The sequence below is a fragment of the Scyliorhinus canicula genome, chromosome 4, assembly GCF_902713615.1.
Source record: "Scyliorhinus canicula chromosome 4, sScyCan1.1, whole genome shotgun sequence".
Classification (NCBI taxonomy): Eukaryota; Metazoa; Chordata; class Chondrichthyes; order Carcharhiniformes; family Scyliorhinidae; genus Scyliorhinus; species Scyliorhinus canicula.
This window is the reverse complement of record NC_052149.1, coordinates 178596187-178608316: the sequence shown is the minus strand read 5'-3', so window position 1 is coordinate 178608316 and position 12130 is coordinate 178596187. Positions and strand designations below refer to the sequence as shown.

General features: G+C 47.8%; 1 protein-coding gene across 2 annotated transcripts in view; it reads right to left on the bottom strand.

Moving 5' to 3' along the window:
• The window catches only part of cdhr2 (cadherin related family member 2), a 397792-nt gene that overhangs the window by 182997 nt on the left and 202665 nt on the right, over positions 1-12130 (bottom strand). For both annotated transcript variants that reach the window (XM_038795617.1, XM_038795618.1), the window contains 2 exons: positions 11977-12037; positions 10913-10984 (listed from right to left, as the gene is read on the bottom strand). In XM_038795617.1, the coding sequence (XP_038651545.1) occupies positions 10913-10984; positions 11977-12034 (130 nt within the window). In that variant the 5' untranslated portion in view covers positions 12035-12037. The remainder of the gene's footprint in view (positions 1-10912; positions 10985-11976; positions 12038-12130) is intronic.

The window sequence follows — 12130 nt, the reverse complement described above, 5'->3', positions numbered from 1 at the left end:
TTTTTAAAGGCATTTTCAGTGAAGGTGGTTAGGGCAAGGACCTAGTGGTATGTGCTCCGCCCTCACCGAAAGCCAGCTTATTTCCCTTTCACAATTTTCTCCATCCTCAGCCGCAAGATGAGATGTTCTCAAATCATGCCGCACACAGAAAGCAGCGATATTGGTCGATAGCTTGAAGGTAAATTTGGGTCATTGCCCGGTTTTGAGCGGCTGACGATTTTGGACATGCGCCAGCGTTTAGGCCGTATTCCTTCACAGATAGTCCTTGTGAGGAAATGAGCCAAACAAAAGCAGGTAGGTGGGCCAAGGTGTTTGAGGAACTCAGTCAGAATATTGTCATAGCTGGCAGCAGTGATGCCAGTAGTGCCGGGCTTCGTTTTATTTGTAGCACTTTGTCCAACTCCACTGCAATGATAGGTTCAGGGCATGATCAGAAATTGTAATGTCTTCAATAGGTTCTCCGCTAAGTATTTATTTGTTTTTTCACTCCTTTCCCCATGGTGGCTTTCCCATCAGGAGGTGATGGGTCACTACTATATTTGCATTTATAGATGGTCAGCTCAGTGTCCGTCGTTGCTGGGCAGCTACAAGGTGATGTAAGAGCCTTCAGTATTTCTGGCTGGAACGGGTGAAATTCACGTTGCTGGTGGTCTCTTTCAATCCAGCTCAGCAGGCAAAGTCCAAGGATTCCATTAAGTGATCAGCTACATCTGGGTCACCAGTTTCCTCGTAGTGTTAAGGGAGAGAAGCACATTTGTCTTTGAGGCAGGGGGCTGGATTCTCCGATTCTGGGGCTATGTCCCCACGCTGGCATGGGAACGTGACATTTTACGCCAGAAAAGCTGTATGCCAGCTCTCTGGGGATATGGTGGGATGATATCGCTATTGGTGCAAAAACTGAAAATTGGGCTGCACAGAATGACCTCAATCTTTTTTTGAAATGTTTATTGACATTTTTTTAATGATAAACAGAATCATATAGAATAGTTACGTCAAGTTACAATTGAAGTGTTGGCTAGTGTAGACTTGAGAGATGAACAGACACTTCCAACACTGATGAAGGTTCAACTCAATTTTATTAACTAACTTCTAACTAACTAACACACGATGACTGTGGGTCTAAATGAAGCTAACTTAAACTAGAGACCTAAGCCTTGTCCAAACCAGTTGATTCTCTCAGCACGTGGTGTGAGTCTGGATGAGTTCTTGTTACACTGAGAGGCAGCACCCAGAAAGAGCGGGAACCGTGGTGCCCTCTGCCTTTATAGTGTGTGTATTCTAACTGGTGATTGGCTGCGGTGTTTGTGCATGATGATTGGTCCCTGTGTGTGTCCATCAGTATGTGTCTGCACCATGATATACTGGTGTACATTATGACAAAAATGTGAGAAGAACACAATCAATAATCAAGAACACAACTAAACTTTACCCCCCAACATTAAACTAAATCCCTTAACAACTGATGGTAACTAACTCTTTGAAGAAGGAAATTAATGGATGCCATCTTAGGTACAACCCTTATACCGACCCCCTAATGGTGTACTTGACATTCTTCAAATGTAAGAATGACATGAAGTAACCCAACCAGGCTGAGGCACTGGACAGAGTGTGAGATCTCGACCCAAACAGAATTTGTCTCCGGGCTGTTAACGAGGGTGACAGGCTGGCAGTGTCAAAGTGCCCAGGTGGCATCAACAGTGCCAGGGCTCCACCCTAACGCAAGTGTATGCAGCTGTGGGCCTCCAATCCCCTGGGATAATCCCACAAGTGCCATTCCGTTAAGTCCCCATTTGTGGAGACCAGTACTAAACGGTGCTCGACCCAGGTCTCTAAGGAGAAGGGGATGAATCCCAAAGCCTCAGGTACCTCAGGAATCTGCTCATTAGAGAAAATCGTATTTGATGCGGAAATCATGGTGGGTACCATTTTCATGCCAAATCAGAATTCTCCGGAGCCTCGACTGCTGCTTCAATGCATTCCACTCCGCGCGTACAGGCATATCATTAGCTGGCCTGACCTGGTATTCTCTGGAGCCTCCGTGATTCTCCGCCTCAATCAGGGCAAATTCCCAATGGCAAGAGAACCTGTGCTTTTAAAAATCATTAAACAGGTGCCGTGGTTGATGAGGGAGAGAGTGGAGGTAGGACACGAAGAGGGGCGACCATGGGCTATGGTACTGACACGGCTAGGCTGCCTGTGGTTGGGAGGTGGGGCCGGGGTGTCCAGGCACGGACCACCATTTCTGCGGCCTGCACAGCAGCCAACTTGCTTACCCCACTAACCACCCACCCTGATCCCTGGTTCTGCAGAGTGACACCGGCTGTACGGGTGCTCCCATCCCACACCCTCACATTCCACCCCCCACCTCCACCCCAGAACTCCCACACCCTGTCCTCTGCTATACCAGTCCCCCACCCAACCGGCCGGCACCCACCGGCTGGGCATCACGTGGCCTGCCCAAGGGTGGCGCCGATGGGGGCTGCGGAGCGTACCACTGCCAAGAGCAGAGCTAACTGACAGCACCCCTGGCACCTGGGATGACACCCCATGGTGTCGGGCACCAATGGGGCCATGGGTGCGGGGTGACATGCGGGTGCAGGATCCTCAGCACCAACCGGGGTCACCGTGTAGCCGGCGGACCTGGTTGAGCATGTGGGTATGCACCATACTAACATGTCGGCTTTTCACCCCCTGCAGACAATGTATATTGGAATTGAACCAGCAATGGTGGCCTTCCTGCTAGTCGTTGCAGCCCTGGAGGATGCCGTGCGGCTGTGCTAGCGGGTGCTGCTCATGGAGGCAAAAACTGCACCAGCGGAGACTTCCCCAGAGGAACAAGGGGCAGCCACTGTGGATATGGAGAGCTGTCCGCACAACAGGCCACGGAGATGGTACAACGGAGGCGCCACATGAGACCTCGTGTGTACGGACAGCGCCTGTCATTCAATGACCTGCATGACAAGGGCACGCCGTCGAAGACTCCGGCTAAGCAGGGGGACAGTGCGACATATCTGCCAGATCATGGTGCACCTGGCACCGCAGGGGAATGGGGGAGGATACCCGCTCCCAGTGGCCATCAAGGTGACGGTTACCCTGACCTTTTACGCGATGGGGTCCTTCCAGGGTCCTTCCAGGCGCCAAGTGGGAACCTGTCCGGGATCTCACAGACCTTGGTTCACAGGGGCATCTATGCTGTCATGGAAGCCCTATATGTCCAGTCGGCACAATACATCCGTTTCAGTGTGGACCGAGCACACCAGAATTCCCGGGCAGCGGGAATCGCAGCCATCGCCAAAATGTCCTAGGTCCGGGGTGATCAACAGGATGCATGTCGCTCTATAAGGACCTGCAGGTGACAGCCACTCTGCACAAACTGAAAGGGGTTCCACTCGATGAACGTGCAGCTGATATGTGACCATCAGATGCACGTCTGCGCCCGATATCTGGGCAGTGTGCACAACAACTTCATCCTGGCACACTCGACGATTCCCGGCCTCTTCAAGGCACACCTCCAGCTGGCGGATTGGCTCCTGGGGGACAGGGGTTATCCTCTGTGGTCACGGCTGATGACCCCTATCCGGAGGTCACAGTCCAACGTGGAAATCCGCTACAATGACGCCCATGGAGCGATCAGGGGGGTGATCAAGCAGTGCTTCGGCCTCCTGAAGATGAGGTTCAGGTGTCTGGACCGCTCTATAGGGGCCCTCCAGTATGACGCTGAGAGGGTCGCCTGCATCGTGGTGGCCTGCTGCGGCCTGTGCTGGAGGAGGAGGAGGATGAATTCCAGGCCTCGTCTAATGAGGAGGATGCGGGGGAGGGCAAGGATGGACAGGACATGCCGTCCAGGCTGGCACGGGAAGTTACACGACGTGTGCGCCAGGGCAAACATGCACGGGACGCTCTATTCGCCTCCAGGTTCACCGACTGGGATGGGGGGAACTGACCAGGGGCACAGACACCGCATCCCATCCCCACACAAACCTCCGACCCCCCCACTCCCCCATCTGCAACCCCCTCCATGATACCTACGGAGCATTATAGGGTGCGGGCGGTGGGTGACAGTAACAGCGGGTATCATCCATGGGATGGAAGATGATGACAACCTGCTCTGCAATGAGCTCTGGTGCTCCGCATTGTTTGACAACATACGACTCCTGCCCAAGTTAGCACTTCCCACCATCCACCTGGGTGATCCCTATATGCGAGGTAAGCCATTCCGTCACATGAATCCCTAGGGTGGCGGAGGTTGGAACGGTGGTGGAGGGATATCAGAGCTGTGAGCGATGACTGAATTGGGGTCCCCGAACAAAGCCCACCCCCAACGTCTGCCAATGCTACCCCACCCCGCCCTCTCTGCGGCCAGCCTAGACCACCCCACCCCTCACACCCTTCTGACAGAGCACTGATGCAGGCTGTAACATTGTGCACAGATGTTTAATGTGACAACATATATACAAATATGTGCCCTATCCCCTATCGCTAAACTGTGCCCTGCACCCATGCCAACTTAACTGATTCTAATTTTCTGGCTTACTCGGGCTCTAACTCTACGCCTAGGTGGATCCCCAGACGGTGCATCAGGAGTGGAGGCTGCCTGCTGTGATTCCTGCCCTGCAACCTGGGTCCCCTTTTGCGGTCGTCTTCTGGGGCTACTGGGCCTGGATGGGCCCGGCTGCTGGTCGGTTGTCCCAGGTGGCATGGTGCCGCCCTGTTCTGCCTGCTACCCAGCAGATGCGCCAGGGACAGGAGGAAGGGAGTCCGAGGTGCTGCGGTATTCCGGTAACTCACCTGTGGGAGTCACCGGCACGGGTCCTATTACCTCCTCCTCCTTCGGGGTGCCTGATGGCTCCCGGGCTACTCCAAGGGATGCGGGTTCGAGCGTAGCTATACCCTAAGGCATCCCCACCACATGGCACTGCCAGTCCTGGAGGCTCGCTGCCGCTTTGACCAAGGTCTGCATTCTTGCAGCCATGGAGAAGACTTTATTTATTTATTTATGTTAAATAAATTTAGAATATCCAATTCTTTTTTTTCCAATTAAGGGGCAATTTAACGTGGCCAATTAACCTACCCTGCACATCTTTGGGTTGGGGGGGTGAAACCCACGCAAGCACAGGGAGAATATCCAAACTCCACACGGACAGTGACCCAGAGCCGGGAGCGAACCTGGGACCTCGGCGCCATGAGGCAGCAGGGCTAACCCACTGCGCCACCGTGCTGCCCCGGAGCAGACTTTAACCCGGCCTGCTGTCTCTCCAGGTGCTGCAGTGGCATTCCCACTCCGGTACCACTGGCAGGTTCCACGCGCTGCTGGGAATGCCATCAAGGACTCCATCCAGCATGAGCCAGGGATCTAGACTGGCATTGCTTGTAGGATTTCGGGAGCAGAGGGAAACAGCTCGAGGCTGGGTAAAGAAAAATACACCCCTCACGCCTTTAACGCAAAAAATCCGTAGAATGAAAGCAAGGATGGGTTTGTTGGAACATAAACCTCAGAAGCAGATTAATAGTTACCACCAACATAGTCACAATTCTAGTTTGAATGCCTCACCAACCACTGCTTAGAACTTAGAACAGTACAGCACAGAACAGGCCCTTCGGCCCTCAATGTTGTGCCGAGCCATGATCACCCTACTCAAACCCACGTATCCACCCCATCCATACCCGTAACCCAACAACCCCCCCCCCCTAACCTTACTTTTATTAGGACACTACGGGCAATTTAGCATGGCCAATCCACCTAACCCGCACATCTTTGGACTGTGGGAGGAAACCGGAGCACCCGGAGGAAACCCACGCACACAGGGGGAGGACTTGCAGACTCCACACAGACAGTGACCCAGCCGGGAATCGAACCTGGGACCCTGGAGCTGTGAAGCATTTATGCTAACCACCATGCTACCCTGCTGCCCCTTAATCTACACTGCATGTGGCACAGAAGCCTTTTACAATTGACCTGATGGTACATCAGATGCTGCATTGATGGAAATTTACTTGTCCTGCTCCAATCAGAACAGCATAATTTCTGGTGGGGAAAATTAAAGTGCAGTACGTGGACAGCTGAACAGCATCAATACCACAGGTAGTGCAGCACTATCCATGGCAACTCTACACGAATGAAACGTAATGCTTAATTATGACATAGTAGATTTTATGAATTAATAAAGAGTGTATTCATAACTAATGAACCTCAGGGGTTAAGTAGAACATTTAAGGCATTCACTTAGCATTGCAATTCTGTTCGTCAAAATTAACAGCCCTGCAGTGATATTTGATTTGTTTTACCAATGTGAACAAGTGCATCAGCAGGTTATAAAAAAATTCTCTGAAACAGCTATTGAAAGCCCAGCTGAGCGGCAAATATCAGCACTCTGACAAGAAGCATTTTCAGTAGCCCTTCGGCACTTCCCTTGTCTTCCTCATAACAGGGGCAAGGAAGAGAAAATCATTCTGCGTAGCTAGCTCTCTGCTAGATAACAAGAATTACTATGGGAACCTCATTTCCCCTTCATTGCTGAAGTCACATCTTCCAAACACTTGCACAGTTGGTCAGCTACCAGGGCAGAAAAATATTTACTCAAAAGAAAATCCAACAAAGAAACTGCATGAAATCCTAACACCTAAGTAGATATGACCAGCAAATGGCTCTGTGTGAAATAATAATATGAGTCAGTAGATTTCACAAGGGGAAAAAAACCTCCTCCAGACTGGCTGACTAATAGCTTCAAGATGCCGGGGTGTATTGTTCTCCTGTTGATGGGTTGGAGTTGGAGTATGAATTGAGTCTCCCATGTGAATCAACACTTAACCTTCTATCTTTCCTTCCCAGAATCTCATTAGCAATGCAGGGAAAAACTTACAGAAGTGATATTGTGACTAATGGACATCTGCTCCTGAGAAGGGAGAGAAATTCAGTCCTAATGTACCTTTGAAGAGGCTGGATACATTCAAAGGGGCACAGCCATTTTCAAGCATCACAGAATGCCAGATGTTTCAAGGAGAAGCAGCGGCAATTGCTCCCAGATTTTTGGATATATCTGTAGGGGTATTGCTAGTTAAAATCAGAATTAGTAAGAAGAGATTCTTGAGCACCAAGAGCAGGAACAGGGGAGCCCATTAGGAAATTATTCAAGCTGTTTCAAAATAAAGAGTGGAAACAGTGATGGAAATCTTCTCTACCGCAATAAATGCCACATAATGCAAGATGAGATTCAATAATATCTGAAAGATAGATAAGGTAAGTCAAGGTATTCTCGTCTAGGGGCTTTTCACAGTAACTTCATTGAAGCCTACTCGTGACAATAAGCGATTTTAATTTTTCAAATGTTTATTGTGGAAAATTAAAGCTCATGGTGTAAAGGGTAAACATATTTGGGGGCAGCAGGGTAGCAGGGGGCAGCAGGGTAGCATGGTGGTTAGCATAAATGCTTCACAGCTCCAGGGTCCCAGGTTCGATTCCTGGCTGGGTCACTGTCTGTGTGGAGTCTGCACGTCCTCCCCCTGTGTGCGTGGGTTTCCTCCGGGTGCTCCGGTTTCCTCCCACAGTCCAAAGATGTGCGGGTTAGGTGGATTGGCCATGCTAAATTGCCCGTAGTGTCCTAATAAAAGTAAGGTTAAGGGAGGGGGGGGTTGTTGGGTTACGGGTATAGGGTGGGTTTGAGTAGGGTGATCATGGCTCGGCACAACATTGAGGGCCGAAGGGCCTGTTCTGTGCTGTACTGTTCTATGTTCTATGTTCTATATTAGTCTGGATAGAAAATTGGCTGGTTGGCTGGCAGAAAACAGAGAATATGCACAAATAGGTATTTTTTCTGATTGGCAGGACATAATATTAATCTTTATTGTCACAAGTAGGCTTACATTAGCACTGCAATGAAGTTACTGTGAAAAGTCCCTAGTTGCCACATTCCGGCGCCTGTTCAGGTACACAGAGGGAGAATTCAGAATGTCTAAATTACCTAACAGCACGTCTTTCGGGAGGAAACCGGAGCACCCGGAGGAAACCCACACAGATACGAGGAAAACGTGTCGACACCACACAGACAGCGACCCAAGCCGGGAATCAAAACTGGGACCCTGGAGCTGTGAATCTATCTTGCCGCCCAGGTTGTGGCGAATGAAGTCCTGCAAGGACTGGATTCACAACACTTAAAATTTATATCAATGACTTAGATAAGGGGAGTGAGCACGGTAGCACAGTGGCTAGCACTGTGGCTTTACAGTACCAGGATCCCAGGTTCGATTCCCGGCTGGGTCACAGTCTATGTGGAGTCTGCACATTCTCCCCTTGTCTGCGTGGGTTTCCTCCGGGTGCTTCGGTTTCCTCCCACTAGTCCCGAAAGACGTGCTGTTAGGTAATTTGGACATTCTGAATTCTCCCTCTGTGTACCGGAATGTGGCGACTCGGGGCTTTTCATAGTAACTTCATTACAATGTAAGCCTACTTGTGACAATAAAGATTTTTTTAAATTTGCAGATGACATAAAGCTAGCTAGGAAAGTATGTCCTGAAGAAGACATAAGGAGATTGCAGACAGGTATAGATAGATTGAGTGAGTGGACAAAAATCTGGCAGATTGAGCATAATGTGGGAAAATGTGAAGTTGTTACTTTGGCAGGAAGAATAAACAGAGAACAGCTACAGAATTCTGATGTGCAGAGGGACCTAGGTGTTCTAGTGCATGAGTATGTAAGTGTGCTGGAGGCGGTTCAGAGGAGGTTTACGAGATTGATGCCTGGAATGAGCAGGTTGTCTTATAAGGAAATGTTGGACATGATGGTCTTAACAACGTGGACATGGAAAGGCTGTTTCCTCGTGTGGTTGAGTCTAGAATGAGGGCAGGCATACTGTTTTAGAATTAGGGGTTGCCCTCAAAGGACAGAGATGAGGAGATTTTTTTTCTCTCAGAGAGTTGGGCAACTTTGGAACTCTCTGGGCAGGATTCTCCAATTCCCCAACTGCCTGTTACTTGACGGCCTGCCATTTGCTGGTAGTGGGATTCTATTTTCCCGCCACTTGTCAATGGGATTTCCCATTGTAATCACTCAACGCCACCGGGAGCTCAGCGGGCATGGGTGTGCTGCAGATGGGAAAAGTAAATCGCAACAACCAGAGAATTCAGGCCTCTGCCTCAGAAAACAGTCATGATGTGGAGATGCCGGCGTTGGACTGGGGTGAGCACAGTAAGAAGTCTTACAACACCAGGTTAAAGTCCAACAGGTTTGTTTCAAACACGAGCTTTCGGAGCACGGCTCCTTCTTCACCTGAAGAAGGAGCCGTGCTCCGAAAGCTCGTGTTTGAAACAAACCTGTTGGACTTTAACCTGGTGTTGTAAGACTTCTTACTGTGCTCAGAAAACAGTGTAAGTGGAGTCATTGAGTGTTTTTAAGGCGGGGTAGATAGATTCGTGTTAGGCAAGAGAATCAAAAGTTATCGGGGGTTGATTGGAATGCGGAACTTGAAACAAACAGATCAGCAATGATCCTATTGATTGTCAGTAAAGGTTCAAGAGGTTAAATTGTCCACTTCTCTTTCTTTGCATGTTCCTTTTAGTTGCTGCAGTGCATCTTGAAGATGGTAGATTATACTGCCACTGTGTGTCAGTGATGGGGAAAGTAGATATTTAAAGTGATGGATAGAGTGCCAATCAATCAGAGCTGCACTCATCCAGGAATTTGGGGAGTATTTCATCACACTCCTTTACTGTTGCTTTGCGGTTGGTGGAAAGGATTTGGGAAGTAAAGAAGTGAGATCCTCACTACAGTTTACCCAGCCTCTGACATGTTCTTATAACCTTTGCACATGTAGTATTCATCAAGGCATCAATTTAAGCAGTGACACTGACCACTCTAAAGTCACTAATATCCTTTGGATATCTTCCTCCCTACTGCTTTGTCTTGCATGGTGTCCAATCGATTGAGTGTTGTTGGAGTTGCAGTCATCGAGGCCAGTGGAGAGCATTCCGTCATACTCTTGAGCCCTGTAAACCTTTTCAAAGCTGCACCCAGACTAAATTTCCCTGCCTTCTAGTAGCAGTGTGTCTATCAATCATAATGTTACTGCTCTGAATTTGTCCTGCATTGATAATGAGATTTATATGTGAAAAAGGTCGAAGTTTAACCATTAATTTACGTGAGTGGTACAATTCATACACCACACCCAACCTATAAACAGGAGAACAACAGAATCATTGAAGAATCAAAGAATCCTAGAATGGTTATAGCATGGCTCAGTGTGACTGTGCTGGCTCACAGAAAGAGTAATTCACCCAAGATATTGTTCACAGGTCTGTTGCCTGTGTAATTTTATCAAATACCATCCAGGTCCACGTCCACAGCATATACAGCCGTATAGGGGCTGGTTTAGCACACTGGGCTAAATCGCTGGCATTTAAAGCAGACCAAGGCAGGCCAGCAGCACGGTTCAATTCCTGTACCAGCCTTCCCAAACAGGTGCCGGAATGTGGCGACTAGGGGCTTTTCACAGTAACTTCATTTGAAGCCTACTTGTGACAATAAGCGATTTTCATTTCATTTTCATTTCATTTTCACTCTCATCAAGCCTCTTACCTCACCCTAGCACAATGTCCAAAGAAGTCTTCATTTCTGATATGATATCTATTGACACATAACTTTATTTCACACGTATGCATTTGCTAGTCATATCTACTTAGGCATTAGGATTTCACACAGTTTCCTTGTTGACTTTTCTTTCAAGTAAATATTTTGCTGCTCTGGTAACTGGAAATTACTTGGAAGATATGACTTGAGCAATGAAGGAAAATAACTTCCCACTGTAATTCCTGTCATCTCGCAGAGAATTCTCTACTCAGAAGAATGTTTCACCTCTTGCCGCTGTTGTAAAGTGAAACTGGTTTGTATCGATATGAATAGTTGACGATAGTGGAACCTACCTATCTTTGTGTCTTCATCAACATATACAACAGACATATTGGTGGCGAATGTTGGTGGACTTTGGGCTGAAGCTGAAATTTGAAAATAAACATGGGTAACTGCCAGAAATATTACTTCAATGTAAATAAGGCATTTTTACAGTAAGATAAACATACAAACTATCTGCAACAATTCTTGTGGTCAACATGGAACTGGCTTTCACCTGAAGATGAAAATTTTAATCTTGATAATGGAAATTCCATGTAACTGTGGCTGGAAATTCATTTGTGACCATTGTCAGGTTAAAATCAAGTGGTTGCAACATTGACATGTCTGAACTGAGGGCGAGAGGGCCACACAATTTTGGCGTTCTACCATCATCAAGAAGTGCTCATCATGCTCCAAGAGGCAGTTTGACAATTTCAACGAGGAGCTCATCAGCCGGAACACTGGCCAACCCCGGGGGAGGGGGAGGGGGGGGAGAGATGTGGCTCGAGGCAAAGGGCAGGAGCAGACCAGTAAAAGCATGTAATGTTAATGTAGAGCCAAGAGAAACACTCCACTCCTCCTAACTCCACATTCAGCTCGATTTTTAAAAACCTGTCTTACTGTTTATTCTACAATCTTTTTAATGGTTAGATTGTTTCTGAATGTGATCTGTCAAAGCTTATTTAACACAGACTCCAAGAGTTTTTATTTCCCAATACAGCAGAAGGGCGGTGCAACAGGTACAAGGTCCTTCTTTGCACATTTATGTGGGTCAGCACTGCTTTCAAATGGCTAGCAGGAATGCTGGAAGCAGCATGGTCAAATATGGCTACAAGCATGCTTCTTACCTACATCACACGCCAGCTTGTGACATTGAACTTATGAGTGTCCTTTCTTCATTTGAAAAGCATGAGTTGAGCATACAATTTCTAGACCATTTCCATTACAAACTGCGACTTAAATTGTTTCCAAAAACATCAAGGACTACTGTTCTCCCATCTTCTGGCTACACATCACCACTACATTGGTCTGCTGTAATCTACCATAAAGAAACAATTTAATTCTCGAAGTTCTCAATTTTAATTTAATATCATACCTTTCAGAAATAAGGAAAGAACTAAAAGAAGACTGCACATTATTTCATGCGATGACATCTTCTGCAAGAAAATGAATAGCTATATTAATTATTTTTTCATTTCACACATTATAACTCCAAAAATAGTTTAAGATAATGCACAAATGTTAATATG